This window comes from Acinonyx jubatus, chromosome E4 (genome assembly GCF_027475565.1).
Source record: "Acinonyx jubatus isolate Ajub_Pintada_27869175 chromosome E4, VMU_Ajub_asm_v1.0, whole genome shotgun sequence".
NCBI classification, from domain to species: domain Eukaryota; kingdom Metazoa; phylum Chordata; class Mammalia; order Carnivora; family Felidae; genus Acinonyx; species Acinonyx jubatus.
In genome coordinates, this window is record NC_069395.1 from 43,716,027 (window position 1) to 43,733,152 (window position 17,126).

A 17,126-nucleotide genomic window follows, 5' to 3' on the forward strand; every position below is an offset into this window, starting at 1 on the left:
ATCTTCTAATCACATCCAATCAGGATAGACCTCCTGCCCAGTATTTCCCCCCTGGACCCCGCTTTCCCCAGAAGATCGGGAGCCAGAATGTGTAAAGGCCTCGCTTCTATCCCTAACTTGACCACAGATGTGTTGTACATGCTCAAACCCCTCGACTTCTCCGGGCATGTCTCTCATCAGAGAGAAGGCAGCTGTCTCTCGACCCAACCTACATCTTCAGGGGATGAGATAGTCTGTAAAGGGCAAGGGTTTCTTACACAAATCACTGCACACAAATGGTGAGGATCACTATTTAATTTTCACTTCGCTGCTCTCCTTCCCGCCCAGCCCGTCTCTTCCGTCTCATTCTGAGGTCAGCTTTTCTTCGTTTCCCTCCTTTCACGGAAACCTCTAGGTGCTGCTTATTTTTTCCAGGGGGAGATATTACGGTACAAATGGTGCGCCATTATTTTTTTTAAACGCCATTTTCTCATGCAAATGATAACCGTAGGAACTTTGGGGAGCGTAATTAGCATAACTAGTGGAGGAGCCTCGCTTTAATTACAAGGCAAGCCGTGCAGATAATGGTGTCTGCCATCTCAGTGAGGACTGTGCCCAGAGTATGAGGGAAAGGCCTTGAGTGCTCGCTTGCAGTGCCTCTGTGCCACGGTCAGCCTGGAGCCCTAGGGAGCCAGAGTCCTGGAAGGGGAAATAGCCAGGGCCAGGGAATATTCCCTTAAAAGGTAGAGTTCGCAGGAAGCAACTGGGGAGGAAAGTGGAGAGGCCTTTCGGATTTCCTGGCCAGGCCTCACCCTAAATCCAATGATGCTTCAGGAATACTGGATCCAAAAGTCCCGGGGCAGAATCAACACTGAAGCTTCCCTCTTCAGTTTGGTGGGCGTTATGGCTTGGTTAAAAGATAGAGCTCTCAGTTGGGCTACCTCTGAAGGTCAGTATAATTATTCCCTCCACAGTGGCTAACGTCTGGGCTGGCCTCCCCACCCCTGTGGGATCCAAATGGCTGAGAGGACGCCTCCTCCTCCTGCACTCACCCCCAGTGAGGCCCAGGGCCACCCACCTGATCCACACACACCAGGCCAGCCCTACCTGATCCAGTCGGAATTCTGGACGGCCAGCTGACACATGATGAGACGGTGTCGGCTTGACACAAGGCCCTGGGGAGCAACAGAGCAATCACCAGGAGGCTGGCTCCACTCCCCACAGCCGCCCTTGAGACGCCATCCCTAGCCGCCCGGTTATTCAAGGGCAGCCATTTGTCAGTGGTGACAGGGAAGGAGGGTGTGGCCGCCCTGCAAGTCCATCTGCCACAGAGACACACAGGGAGGGGCGGAGGGAAACGAAAAGGAATGGAGGGCGTGGGAGTACATCACTCCCGACAGGGTCAGTAGGTGGACCTCTCCGATGAAGTGGCCAACTTGTGCCCGGCACAGGGACGAGACTTAACCAGGCAAACGTTGCCTTGTCTCTGGGCTCAAGCTGGCTGGTTGGGCGACCTCCCCAGAGGTGTGAGGTGTATCTGGGGAAGGAGGGGGATGGAAATGCCGGGAGGACCGCTAGATTTTCCCAGACATGAGGCAAGGAGGGAGCGACAAGGAAAGGAATTTTAAACCAGAGCGTAAGAGGCAGAGATAGGTCTTTTCCTCCGAAAATCCGGGAAAGACTTGCCCAGCCCATCACCAGCTGCCAGGGTGGCTTCCATGCCAAGTCACTCTTGGCCCCCAACGGGTGTGCCCACTCTGCTGCTAATGAGTGCCGATGGGGCCTGGAGCTTCCCGCAGCCGCGGTCACGGGCAGCTGTTCCTGCCAGCTGCCGCCCGGCCCCCCACCCGCCCAGGTCTGACTGTGGTTCAGAGATGGGAGCAGGACGCCAGCTCTCGGGCATCTTGTGTTTCCAGGGAGTGAAGTGGAGATGGCAGCAGGGGCAGCCAGAGGAGCCATCAGGTTAGAGAGGGTGAAGGAGGAACCCACCTGTTTTCCATAGGAGTCGTGGACAGGAGAGACGATCCCACCAATCACAATAAACCTTCCAGTTTTGTGCAGATAATCCCTGGCTCTTTCTAATTAAGAGAAGAAAACCACACGTTATAAAGAGGAAAGGTGTGGATTAAAGGTGATCATTGAAATCAATACATTCCCTCTCTGTAGGGTTTATGTCCTGACAGCTTTCTTGCCATTTAAATGGAAAGTGACAATTTTTGAAGTTATGTTGGTGATTCAAAAAGGTTATGGAGCGAGATTCTGGCCCCCAAAGCAAAAGGCTTTACAATAGGGGATTCGTCCAATTGTAAAGGTCCTCTGCTTGACGAGTGGGTAGCTTAGAGGGATTTAGAACAATCACCTCACTGAGAGCCACTCCAGGGACAAATGGGAATTTACACCTGTGATCACTCACAGAAATTCTAAAATGGACGAGTGACTTAAAAGGAGGAAGGAGAAGCAGTAACTGCCACCACCTTCTTATAATATGAAAGGTGGGCTGATGGCCTTCTCTCAGAAGAGAAAAACCACCAAAACAAACTTAAAAGGCCTCCTACATAATTAGGGAGAATTAACAGGAAAGCCATCATTATAGTTGATTGAGAAAACTTCAGACACAGAAAAGCTTTTTTTCCTTTGCAAGGAGTTTGTGATGCTGCTTTTTCAAATTTACCAGACAAGCCCAATCTCATTTCCATGAGAAAATCTAGAAAACGAGGAAGGGCATGAAAATTTTGGTTCTGACTTCCAAAGGGGTTCAGCGTGCAAACCCAACAGGGCCCGAGCTTATACTGCTGAGGAAATGTGGCCTGGACTTATTTGACAGGCGAGGGATTAAGGGGGGTCTTGAGTGGCGAGGCTGGCTGTGTAGTTCACAAGCAAGTTTCCAGGATTTCCTTGTTGGCTGTCTTACAACTCAAAAATAATTCTCATCACATTTGCCTTTTTTTCTTTCAATGTGAAATCTCTTAGTTTCATAAAAAAAAAATTAATGGACTTTATTCTTTAGCAAAGCTTTGAATTTAAAGAATAATTGAGCAGACAGTATGCAAAGTTCTATATACTCAGCCCGCACCTTCTTTCTTATCTTGCCCCGACACGGTTTTCCCCTATTATTAATATCTTGCATGAGTGTGGTACATTTGTTACTCTTGAATGAGTCCATACTGATGCATTATGATTAATTAACTATAGGCCATAGTTCCCATGAAGAGACACTCTGTGTTGTAGAGTCTTTGGGTTTTGACAAATGCATAATGACATGTATTCACCATTGCAGTTGCATAAAGAATAGCTTCCCTATGCTCAAAGTCCACAGTGCTTCACACCTATTCATACCTCTCCCCCCCCCCCCCCACAGCCACTGGTAACCACTGATCTTTTTATCACTTCTCTAGTTCTGCCTTTTCCAAAACACCAAGCAGATCATACAGAAGGTAGCCTCTTCAGACTGGTTTCTTTCACTTGACAGTATGCTTTTAAGTTTCCTCCATGTAGTTTTGTGGCTTGATATCTCATTTTTTCTTCATTGCTGAATGATATTCCATTGTCTGGATGTATTACAATTTGTTTATCCACTTGTACCATGTGTTGATCCATTCACCAAGTGAAGGACATCTTGGTTGTTTCCAGTTTTCACTGATTATGAAAAAAACAGATGTAACATTGATGTGCAGGTTTTTGCATGGACATGGTTTTCAATTCGATTGGGTAAGTATCTAGGAGTGCAATGGCTGGATCTTATGGTAAGAGTATTTATTATTCTCCAAAGGTTCACAATAATGGAGAAACAGAAGGCTATCCTGATGGATCCAATGAGAGGCAAACTGGGTGAGTTCTATAGCTGTGGCTTTCAATGTTATTGCTGTAGTACTCCCACAGTAAGAAATACATTTCATATCCTGACATAGTACATACCCATGTATATGTATAATTAACTGAAACAAATATATTACAATACCCTTAACTACAGCAATGCACACTGACATTTTCCATGTATTCTATTCCAGCAATCATAAATTTAAATAAAAAGCTGATCAAAACCTATTATTGTGTGGCAACCTATAGTTTGAACAACTCTGTGCTGATGTTGAGATGTTAAGGGCAGGGGGAAAAGGGACAGGAGAGATTAAGTTTGCCTTTCCAAAGCACTCTAGCCAAATGGTTCAGTCTTACCCATTATTTTGGTCTATAGGAGGCCTGGTAGGGGTAAGGGTGAGGGTGAGGGAGAAGTACTATTGACCAAGCAAGTTGGAATCAAACTTCAGGGGGCCCCGAAAGCCAGGCCAAGGACTACAACTTTTATGCCAGTGATTGCTATCTGGTCAACAATATTCCTTGGACCACTTACACGGGAATCATTAGGAGGAGGTTATTAAAATATAGACTCCTGGGTCTTAGTCCAGAGTTACTGAATCAAAATCTCTGGGGTTAAGACTTAAGAGTCTACATTTTCCATTAGTGTCCCTGGGTGATTCTTCTGTTCTCTGAAATTTGAGAACCATAGGCATACATAGACAACAACCATAAAGTTGAGAAGTATAGACAACAGAGAATCGTGGAAGGCTATTAAACAAGGAAGTGACATGCTCTGAGTTGGAAGAAAATTCACTCGCAGAAGGGAGAGTGAAGGTGGTGAAAAATCCTATCTTAAACAAGATAGTCATTCCTAGTGGGAAATATGGGGTCAGGTCTTGAGGGATGGAGGAGGGAGATGACCCATCGAAACTTCCCAGGGAATGTCCAGGGACCGTGAAAGTAGGATTTCCTTCTCTCTTCAGACATTTTTGTTTGCTTTGCTTCTGAGACTTTGCAGAGGGATGTGTCAATGTATGTGTCATCAATCTCGTAGCCTGCACCTTTATGATTGTGCTAATAGTACTAGGTTTTATACCCAGCAATTCATTAGTTGCCTGATTATCCCCTAACTTGAATGTAATGTCAAGCAAGAAAGAGCTGGCACCCAGCTAAACACAAGTGGCCAGGAACAGATATGATTATTCTCTTTCCTTGTTTCTCAAAAAGATTCCAAATGCCTGAAGAGTCTGCCTAGTGACATCTAACTCAGGAAGTGTGGTTTTGTGGAAACAATACTGAACTTGGAATCAGAAGATGTCTAGATCTTGGGTAAGTCACTTCATTTCTCCGAGCCTTAAGCTTCCATATCTGTAAAATGCCTTCTTTGCAAGGTTGCTACGAAAATCAAATCAAATTCTCAATATAAAGGTGCATAACACCCACATAGTTTCACTGGAGAATTCTATTAAACATTTAAAGAAGAGTTTAAAACAAAGCTACAGATGGATCTAATATAAAACATGCTAACTGTAGTTGAAAACTAAAATGGTTTTAACTCCCAATTTTAACGTGTATGTGTTTGTGTGTTAGCCACACCACGAAGCAATTCTCAGACACTAGCAGGTATCCTACAGTCCAACTCAATTCTGACACTATCTACTTAGAGATAGTATCTGTCCCCATAGGTTAAGGGTTCAGCCCTACAAGACTGACTGCCTCCTCCCCTTCAGATGCCAAATTGCAAGGCCAGATTGTCACCTATACTTCTGACCACCTGGCTATAAATCAGGGGTTCCCACCGTCACCTCCTTGGGTTTGATTAATTTGCTACAGCAGCTCACAGAACTCAGGAAGCTCATTTACTCACTCAATTTATTACAAAGGATATTAAAGAATACAAATCAACAGCCAGATGAAGAGATACACCGGGCAGGGTCCCAAACAAAGGAGCCTCTGCCTTTGTGGAATTTGGGGTCTCATGGTGTTTAGGATCAAGCATAAAGGTAAATGGAAGCATTCTGGTTCCCCAAACTAGAAGTTCTCCTAATGCCCTCCTTTTGGGGATTTTATGGAGGCTTCATCATATGGGCATAATTGATTAACTCAGTAGCCATTGATGATTGAGTCAGCCTCAAGCCAAGTCACCTCCCCAGAAATCAGGGGGTGAGACTGAAAGTCCCAACCCTCTATTTATAGCTCGTTTCCCTGGCCAGGAGCCTCCATCCTTAGGTGTTTCCAAAAGTCGCTTCATTAACATAAACCTAGTTGTGGCGGAGAGGGGTTTGCTATGAATAACAAGACACCCATTTCACGTTTATGGTTCTGAAGCATTTTCAGGAACTGAGAAAAAAAGACCAAATATTATAACAAAATATGCTCTTCTTGCTCTCATTTCAAAGGCTTTGAGAGCTGTGGGCCAGGAACTGTGGATGACAACCAGATAGGTGCTTTTTATAATTCACAACACCACAATGACATTGTATTGTATAATTGAAATTTGCTAAGAGAGTAGAACTAAAATGTTCTCACACACAAAAAAAGTGTGTGAAGTGATGGATGTGTTAATAAACTAGATGTGTAGAGTCCTTTCACAATGTCTGTGTCTATCAAATCACCACAATGTATGCTTTAAGTATCTTAAATTTTATATGCCAATTATACCTCAGTAAAGCTGAAATTTTAAAAACGAAACAAGTCTAGAGTCCCTTGCAGAAAATAGACAAAAGAGGAACACTTTCCAATTTATTTCATGAAGCCAGGATTACCCTGATACCAATGCCAGGCAAAGAGAATACAAAATATGCAAAAATCATTAGCAAAATATTAGCAAATAGAATCCAGCTATACATAGAAAGAATAATACACGATAGCCAATTGGCATGTATTTCAGGCATGATGTTTCAATATCTGAAAAATCATTTAATGTGATGCCCCAAATTAACAATATAAAGAAGAAAATTCACATGATTGTATCAATTGATGCAGAAAAAGCAGCTGACAAAATTCAAAATTCATTCATGATAAAAACTCAGAATATGAGGAATAGAAAGGAACTTCCTCAACATAAGAAACATCCTTAAAAACCTACAGCAAATGTCATACTTAATGGCAAAAGATAGAATGCTTTCTCCCTAAAATCAGGAACAAGGCAGGGACATCTGCTGTCACCACTGCTGTTCAATATAGTACTTGAAGGCAAGAAAAAGAAAAGTCATCGAGATCAAAAAGAAAAAAAAAACAACTATCTCTATTCACATATGGCATAAAAGTCTACTTAGAAATCCCAAGAAATCTACAAGGGAATTCTTAGAGTTAATAAATGAGTTCAGTAAGATCATAAGACACAAGATCAACAAAAGAAAGTTAATTGTATTTTTGTATGCTAGCAACAAACATGTGGAAACTGAAATTAAGAACACAAGACCACTTATAAAAGACCACTAAATAGACCACTAAAAAAAAAAAGAAATACTTAAATATAAATATAATAAAGCATATACAGAACTTACATGCTAAAAACTACAACCTGCTGATTAAAAAAAATCAAGGAAGATCTAAATAAATGTAGAAACACACCATGTTTATGGATTAGAAGACATAACATAGCAAGATATTAATTATCTCCAAATCAATATGTAAATGAAATGCACTTCCTATCAACATTCCAGCAAGATTCTTTTGTGTAAATACAGGCAAAATAATTCTAAAATGTACATGGAAAGGGAAAGGAACTAGAATAGTTAAAACTTAAAAAAAAAAATGAGAAAGCAGGGAAATCAATCTATCTAAATTTTAAGTCTTTTTTTATAGCTATAGTAATCAAGACTGTGAGGTATTGGCAGAGAGGCTGACACATAAATCAATGAAACAGAATACAGTCTAGAAATAGCTCCACATACGTATGGCCAACTGCATTTTGACGAAGGTGTAAAAATAATTCAATAAAGGAAGGATAGTCTTTTCAATAAATGATGCAGAAACAACTGGACAGCCAAAGACAAAAATAAACAACAACAACAACAACAACAAAAAACCCTAAGTCAACCTAAATCTCTTACCCTATAGAAAAATTAACTCAAAATGGATCATAGATTTAAATTACATACAATAGAAACTTAAATGAAAACGTGGGAGAAAAATCTTTGGGCATGGGGCTTGGTGAAGACAGACATGACGCTGAAAACATGACGCATAAAAGAAATAACCCAATAAATTGGACTTTCACAAAATTAAAAACTTTTGCTCTGTCAAAGACCCTGTTAAGAGAAGGAAAACCAAGTTACAGACTGGGAGGATCCACATATTTGAGGATTCATGTCTAGGATATAAAAAGGACTCTTAGAGCGCAATAGTTAAAAAACAAAAAAACAAACAATCCAACTAGAAAATGGGCAAAAATGTGAAGAGACATTTCACCAAATCAGACATGTGGATGAGAAATAAGTCTATGAAATGATGTTCGATAGCACTAAGATTCAGAGAAATGTAAATTAAGACCACGAGGAGATACTGCCAATTCACCAGTCAGAATGGCTAAAAGAGAAAATAATGACAATACCAACTGCTGACAAGGGCATGGAGAAACTGGATTTCTCCTACATTGCAGTGGAAATGGAAAATGGCAAAAAGCTACTCTGATAAACGGTTTGGCAATTTCTTAAAAAAAAAAAAAACAAAAAACAACTAAATATGCTCAATCATATAACCCAGGAATTATACTCTTGGATGTTTTTCCAAGAGAAATAAAAACATGTCTATGTAAAAACCTGCACATGGTTATTCATACTGGCCTTACCTATAATAACCAAATACAGTAAATAAATAAAATGTCCTGCAATGGGTAAATTGTTAGACAAACAGTGGTATATGCATAGCGTGGAATATTACTTGGCAATAAAAAGGAAAAAAACTAGCAACAATTAGGATGGATCTCTAGGTCATCGTGCTGTGTGGGGAAAAAAGCCAATCTCAAAAGGTTGAATACTATATGATTCCATTTACATAACCGTCTCAGAAATTATACAGATTAGTGATGGCCAAGTGTTAGGGACAGGGGTGGGGGCAGAGAATGGAGGTGGTGTGACTAGAAAGCTGTAGCTCCAGGGAGATCTTGGTGGTAAGGGACTAGTTCTATATCTTAATTGTGTTGGTTACATGAATGTACACGTGTGATAAGATGACATGTAACTATAGATACACTTTATACCAATGTCAATTTCCTCACCTCCATATTGTACTATAGATACATAAAATGTAACCAATAGAGGTCGAGAGCATGGGGGAACTCTCTGTACTATCTTTGCAACTTCCTATGAAACTGTATTTCAAAATAAAATTTTTTTGTTAAGTTTACAATAAACTATAGAACATGGCACAATTGTAAGGTGGTAGTGTGCAAATCTAGGCAAATGAACAAGCAAACTCGTGGGGCTGGGTGCTTCTAAAACTTTTCTCTCTTCAGCCTTTTCCATTTTTGTTGCTGTCTGGATTCCAAGATTTGGGGTTGTTATGGCTTCGGAGGTATTGTCCAAAACAGTGTTTCTCAAACTTTGATGTGCATGTGAATCTTCTTGAGGGATCTTGTTAGAATGTCGATTCTGATTCCAATGGTCTGGGTGGGGCCTGAGATCAGGACCAGGATTAGGGTGAGGGGGAAAGGGCAGGATCATTCAAGTGCAGGGTCAGATCCTGTCTTCATTTAAAATTACTTTATTTTGTTCACCATAGATATTTTGCAATAATTTTGATTTTTTTAAATGTTATTTATCTCCATTACTGAGTTTTTGAATTCCCCCCTTAATTTTTGCACTGGAGGGAGCTCTCCCCTTTGGCCTCACACTACTCCCAGCCCTGCCCCAGAGTCAGCATTTCCAGCAAACTCCTGAAGGGACCACTGCTGCTGGCCTGTAGACTATATTTTGCATAGAGAGGGACTACAGACAGGTGCGGCAGCCCCTGCAACATTAGGGTCCCCGCAAAAGAAGTTCTCCTCCCACCCCAACTCCACCACCACCTCCACTTTGCGTGATAAGGGCATTTCTGGACGTTGGCAGGTAGTTTCCTGGCAAAGCTGTAGCTAGGGCCTGGAATTTAATTTCATGCCAAGCTTCCCGAGATGTGGTCTATTTTTGTCCCTCAGCTCTGCCCCAGAGGCAGAGCCAAATCCCTCTAACATTTTACACTCAGGTCCAACCCATCCTCCATTTGGCCTACCCTCCTTTCTCCTGTATTCACAGAGGAGGCGCCCATGCCATGGGGTGGCCTTGTTTTTTCCTGCCCTCAGCACCAAGAGGATCCACTATTGTCTCACAACTCATTCCAGGCCACTTTAAACCAGGTAAATCTCCCCTCCTGACAGCCTGTGCTGTACCTACCAGCCACGGACAGACACAACACAGATGATTTGTCCATTAATAATAATTCATGAGACAGACATGTCTCGTCTGCCTCCTGGCTACACAGTGAAACCAGCTGATGGGTGTAATCTATTCTCCTCTTCCAGAGAGTTAGTGGAGGAAACACTGTGGTCAGGGCATCGATACTAACTCCATTTTTCCTTTTCAGCTGCAATTAGAAATGACCCTTTCTGAGTTGTATTCACAGCTGGAACTGCCTGAATTTTTCTTATTTGTGAGTTTCACAATCGTGATCTGGATTTGTACACATTCTAAAATTTAGAGTTGTTTTTTTTTAATTTAAATATTAGAATGTTTATTGGATCATAAGGGAAGCAACAAAGTAGGGTTCTTCCTGCTCAGGGGTTGGAAATTGTTTTTCTTTTAAAGGAACCATCCCTGTGGCCTAGCAAACTGAACCTTGGACATTCCTTAACAAAAATTTAGTGAGCATTTCTCATGTTCAAGGCTCTGTGCCAGGTGGTGCTGTGGGAGACATAGAGAAGTAAAGGACATAGTCCCTACTTCCAAGGATCTTTGGTTTTTGATGCAGGGACACAATATGCTCTGCTTAGATAATGGATATAAACCTGAACAACAGCAACATTAAAATGCTATAGGATTTCATGGGAGGAAGTGATCCCAATGGGATCAGGTGGCCTGGGAAACTTTCCTGGAACAGATGAGACTTGGGCTGGGTCCTGACAGTAGAGAAGAGGAAGGCGTACTAACGGTGTCTTTTTATTTTTCTGTTTTCTGATGCTTGGACACCTGGAGCCTTGCTGGCCCTCAAGGGGACACCACTCCCAGGGTTAGCTAAATCCTAAAGACAGTAAACAACGCACCCGAGAGCACACCTTTCAAATGCAAACTAACCAATTCAGAGCCCATACCCACAAACACACACTCTGTGTGGCTCTCTTGCAGGCCACCCCTCCCCTGCCCCATCCACCTGCCCTAATCACCCCAGGACCAGGTACCAAACCAATAGAGACAGCTTCTACATCACAGAACCACTGGAAGTATTCATACTGGCTAACTGTAAACCTCATTACCCTGCCTCCCCACTTCCTTCCTGCGGAAACCACAATAAAGGCTCTGGCCTGTGTTTCCCTGGCTCCCTCAATCTCCTGACTGGTGCCTACCCTGTGTGGCCCTTCTGCAGCAAGACATGCCCTCTACTCTCGGGATCTGTGAGTGTCACTATCTTTTCAGTGGCGATGGTCCCCTGATCTGTTGGCTTCGCCACACCCAAACAACAGTAAAACCTAGATTTTTAAAGCAGAACAAAGAAACTCATTCCAGGGGGAAAAGGTGGCATGAGCAAATGGACTGAATCAGGAATGGAGTCTCCAGGTCCTACAGAAGGCTCTAGAGCTTGGCTTTCTTTGCCTGAAAAGCAATGATACTGTTTTCATGCCTCATCACTAAGGGGGTCTTGCCCTCCCCAACGTGACCTGGAGCACCCTCCTGGATCTCCTTCTACTCCCAGCCCCTCCAGTCCAAATGTGTTTGGGAAGCAGAGAGCTGGGTGATCAACGTTCCCCTGGGTGGGCGAACCGATGGATCATACCAGGTCCTATCTCTCTGAGATGTCTAACCTAAGCCGTAAGACAGTATTCAAGTGAGCGAACCACTTGAATCTGAAAGAAGTATGAAAGGGAGCATTGTGTCTGACATTGACCCATGAGTGGGACCATGGAAGCCCACCGGGCCATTCCTTGGTCACTGCTAGCTGAGTGGGCTGCAGGCCCCCTGTAATAAGTGCAGGCTAGTTATGGACCCAGTCTCCATGGGGAGCAATTGGCTTAGCTCTTCCTGGAGCTGGCCAGCCCTGCTCCCCAGCCAGCCATGTACCAGCGCTCCCATCACATCTCAGGGGAACTGGCGGAGAAGATGTACATTCACCAGAACAATGGCCCCTCCTCTCCTCACCGGGTACTCTTAACTGTAAGAGAAGTAGTGAAATAGAAAGTCTCTTGAGGTTATGAGAGCACAGTTTTTTCTTCACCTGCTTACTCCTATCTCTCTGACTCAGGAAGGCTACATTTCCCAAGGAGATGATGACGGGGTCCCCAGGATGCCTGTGGGGGTCCATCTGAGGCCCTTGAACGGACCCATGTTCAGGGCAGCCCTGCACCCCCTGACCAGCGACCCTGGACACAGAATCCAGTTCTCTTAACCGTCTGTCTGCTCCCACCATCTGCCCCCATCCCCAGTGCATGCACCTCAGGCTGCCTTAATTGACCAGGGAGGGTAATGCTTCCCGGAACTCCTTGCACACGTGGATATCCTCTGGTGCCTGGATTTTCATCCACGTGTCTGGCTTTTGCAGCCCCTTCTATGTGCAAGGATGAACCAGCTGTCGGGGAGTAGCACAGAGCGGCATGGTTCCCTTCTCATGACTGCTCATCTTACTTGCTCCACTACCTCTGGCTTGGGAGAATTCATGTCCCTTCATCTTCACAGCTAGGAAATGATTTATGACCCTCACTTCCACGACTGCCACTTCTGACACACCAAGCCAGGGTGAACCTCTCATGTGTCCCAGCTGCTAGGTGCCCACCCCGAAGTCTGGCCTCTCCATTTGAATCCTGTCCACTGGAAAAGCTCCCCAGATCCCTGCCTCCACTCTTTCCAAACCACACTTCTTGGAATTCGCCCATTATTGGGAATGATTTTTTTTTCTATTTATTTCTTCAGAAATAGAAAGCTAAATATATATGTAAAAATATGGCGTGAACTGGTTTTCCCTTCAGTGAGACTCATAAACACATGGGAGAATTATTTTAAAAACCCACAGACTGTAATACTAAATATAACTGGGTGGGTGGCTGGGTGGGGGTGGGGGAGAGAGGGGAAAGGCGGGGGAAGGAATAAAGACAGAAGAGCACACATGATGTGAAAATCCCACTGTAGTTTTTTGACAGGTTTCTGTCATTTGCATGGAATCAGGCTCTATTTTTAACTACACGTCTGTTATTTCACACTTTATTAACCATTAATCTTTTTGAACACAAGTTCACCACACAGGCTTCTTATTTAGGGATAATTCAGGCTCTGAAGTAGAGTTTATCGAGGGAATAGCTTTGCTTTTACCAAGTAAAACAAGTAGAGCGCATCAGGCAGAGAAGGGTCCCTTTTGTAGAGATGTGGTCCTGCTGAGGCTCTAGGGCTGGGCCACACTGCACGGGCCTGCTTAAAAGTTAAAGGTTACTTTCCCCCTAAGAATGTTACTGGAAAAACACTGTGTCTCGTACAGCTTTCTTACTTGTGTTCATCTTCCCTCTCTATTTTCCCATGAATCAGTAAAAATATCTTCCTGAATCCAGGGCCCCCCCAGCTATGGGCAACTAACTCTCCAGGCTTGCCTGGAACTTTCCTACTTTCAACACTGAAGTTTCCATGACCTGGAAGGGCTCGCAGTCCCCAGCAAAGTGAGATGGTTGGTGTGGTGTGCTGAATGACAGCCAGGCCTCCAAAGAAGTCTGCGTCTTAATCCCCAGAACCTGTAAATAGGTCACCTGAACATGGCCAGAGGGACTTTGCAGGTGTGACATAAATGAAGGACCTTGCCATGGGGTGAGATGGGGAGGTGATCCTGGATTCTCCAGGTGGGGCCGATGTACTCACTGAGAGAATGCCGGAGGGCCAGATTCAGGGATGATGTGACAATGGAAGCAGAGGGCAGTGAGAGGTTTGAAAATGCAGGAAGGGACTGTGAGACAAGAAGGTACCGGTTTTCTGGAAGCTGGAAGGGGGAAGGAAGGAGATCTCCCCCAGAGCTTCCAGGAAGAACTATAAAACAATAGTTTTAGGACTTTCCGAACTATAAGACAATAACTTTGCATTGTTTTGAACTGATAAGTTTGTGGTAATTGATTGCAGCAGCAATAAGAAGCTGATACAATTGGTCACCCTTCCTGTTCCTTGAATCAGCGTGCCCAATGAACCAATGAACCACTCCGTCTTGTTCTACATGAATGGAACCAAGGGACAAGTATCAACTCCTGCAGAAGTGGAGAAAGGAAATTGGCTCACAGAAATGTACCATGTGTTGGACTCTTTCAGGGTCGCAGAAAGGACACGGTTTTGAAACAATTTCATTGATATTGTAGAGTTTTCTCTTTGAAGGAAACTATAAGTAAAGAAATGTATAATAACCTATGAACAACCAAAATTAAGCCTTTGGAATTCCTTAAATTAAGACATGGAGCTTGCCTAAGAGGCAATAGAGCATAAGTTTATAGACTCTAGGTTCAAATCCTGTCCCAAGCATTACTAGTTGGGTGACTTTGGGTTGGTTACTCAACTGCTCTGGCCACCGACACATCTCTAAACTGGAGATAATATTATTCAGCTCACAGGGTTGTCAGATAATAGATGTAAAATAACACTAGAACCCAGGAAACATTGGCCATACTTTTCTTTCTTGGGGAAGTCTAACAATTCCTTTGGGGAGGAAAGTTATGAGATAATAGGAAAAAAAAATATGTATATATATATATATATATATATATATATATATATATATATGTGCACACATATTGGTCTCTGACCCTGGTTCCTGGCACAGAATTCCTAAAACCCTTGTAAATTCCTAAGTGACAAGAGCACTGGGAACATCTATTGTTCTGATATTTGGTTTATGACCCTGATTCCTGACACACAGTTCCCACATCCTTTGGAATCTCCTGGGTGATAGCAGTGTCTTTTGCTGTAAATGAGATGACTCTTGGTGCTCCTGGATGGGAACTGGTCAGCAGAGATCAAGCCATGATTAGAAGCTTGGAATTTTCAGTCCCTACCTACTCCCACTCTCAATCCTCTAGAGAGAGAAGAGGGAGCTGGAAAAGGAGTTAATATTTGGTCTGCCTATGTGAAGAAGCCATCATAATATTCCAGTAGTAGGGGGTTCAGAGAGGTTCCAGGGTGCTGAATACAACATGGGGAAGGTGACACATGTGGACTCCGTGGGGACAGAAGCTCCTAAGCTTGGGACCCTCTCAGACCTCACCCTATGTATCTCTTCATCTGGCTGTTCCTCTATATCCTTTACCATATCCTTTAATAAGCTAGTAAATGGGGGCGCCTGGGTGACTCAGTCAGTTAAGCCCCAGACTTTGGCTCAGGTCATTCCCAATCTCGCAGTTCATGAATTCAAGCCCCACATCGGGCTCTCTGCTGTCAGCGTGGAGCCCGCTTCAGACCTGCTGTCTCTCTCTGTCTCTGCACACCCCCTCTCTCTCAAAAATAAAATAAACATTAAAAAAAAAAAGTAAGCTGGTAAATACAGGTAAGTGTAAATATAGGTATTTCCCTGAGTTCTGTGAGCCACTCTAGCACATTAATCAAACCCAAGGAAGGGTCTTTAGAACCTCCGATCTACAGCCGGTGGTTGGGCAAAAGCACAGGTGACAAACCTGGGCTTGTTACTGGCTCCTGAGATGTGTGTGAGTAGGGGGAGGGGGCCATGCTGGCGGGACTGAGACCTTACCTGTGGGATCTGGTGCTATCTCCAGGTAGGTAGTGGCAGAATTGAGTTAAGTTGTAGGACATCCAGCTAGTATCACAGAGAAGGGCTTGTCTTGGGGAAAAACCTCCACGCAACTGGTGACCAGAAATGTCAGAAGCTTGAGCAATAAAGGAGACATCCAGGGAAGAGAGTCCTAGTATGGAAGAACTGAGTTTTTCCCTACATAGAAGGTGGAAAACTGAGTTTTTTCCTTATTACAAAAGTGAAGGTGGGACAAGGAAAAATCAAAAACTCTTAAAAAAAAATATGCAGCTTGTCATTGTAGGGCTATTAAGTGTAAATCTTACTTTCGTCCTAACGCTCTTGGTGCCCCTGCAATGAGAGATTTTTCTTGGTGCTTGCTGTAGCTGTCCTACCCTCGATTAGAGAGAGCAGATGTGCCTCTCTGGGCTTGAGAAGCCATTTCTGGAGAACGAGTGTCTGACTATCCCCAGCCCCTGAACTCCCCTCGTCCTTAAGTGCAACCCAACAGAAGTTTCCGAGTAATGCCAGACAAGCCAAGACTGGGTGTGGGGGCTTGCTGTGCTTGGGCAGATTTCAACTCTCTTCAGTGTAAGCTGAGTGGCCGGGATGTGTTTGGATGATGGATGGAGGAGAATGGCACATGCAGGAAATGTCAGGCTGGCCCACTGCTCTTGAGGTTATTGATCGCACTCTGCTGGTGGCTGGACAGAGGGGCTTTCTGCTGCAATGGATGAGACGGCTTTCAAAGGTTTCATTTGTCTTCGGCAACTCTCAGAGCTCACAGAGGGTTTTGCTGCCTCTCCCCAAGCTGACCTGGAGGCATGACTCCAAGGGACATCAGCAGGAAATGATCCTACAATGGCCTTCAGGATCGTGATGTGAAATCAGATACTTTTGTTGTATATTCCTTAAGGCAACATTTTTTTTTTTTTTTATAAATGATCCAATTAGTGTCAGTGAGAATGAGGGGAAGTGTGCACTCTAACACACAGTCGGTGGGAGTACAAATTGATTGCCTTTTAGGAAAGCAATATGGCAGTCAGCATTTATCAAAATGACAAATGGGCATAACCTCTGACCTGGCAATTTCACTTCCAGGAATCATTACTACAGAAAAAACCTGCACATGCGCACAGACGTGTGTTCAAAAGGATGTTTCACTTCAGCATTATTTGTAATAATAAAAAATCAGAAATAAATGTGGAAGCTATCAGACAAATTACAACACATACAGCCAAAGGAATATTATGTAGCCATTAAAAAGAATGGGGTAGACCTATTCAGTCTGACAAGGGAAGGGCTCTAAGACAAGACACATTGTTAAAAATAAATTCAACAATGAATTTTGAAAAAAATTCAAGTCACAGAACAATACCTATAGTATGGTGGCGTTTGAATAAAACTATATGCGTGTAAAATAATTTCAGGCAGTGATTATGAGAGCAATGAAGAAAATA

The 17,126-nt window shown here is 43.5% G+C and overlaps 1 protein-coding gene across 3 annotated transcripts in view; it reads right to left on the reverse strand.

Moving 5' to 3' along the window:
* Positions 1-17,126, reverse strand: part of NMNAT2 (nicotinamide nucleotide adenylyltransferase 2) — a 164,940-nt gene that overhangs the window by 33,698 nt on the left and 114,116 nt on the right. For all 3 annotated transcript variants that reach the window (XM_053208761.1, XM_053208762.1, XM_027074383.2), the window contains 2 exons: positions 1,969-2,057; positions 1,087-1,154 (listed from right to left, as the gene is read on the reverse strand). In XM_053208761.1, the coding sequence (XP_053064736.1) occupies positions 1,087-1,154; positions 1,969-2,057 (157 nt within the window). The remainder of the gene's footprint in view (positions 1-1,086; positions 1,155-1,968; positions 2,058-17,126) is intronic.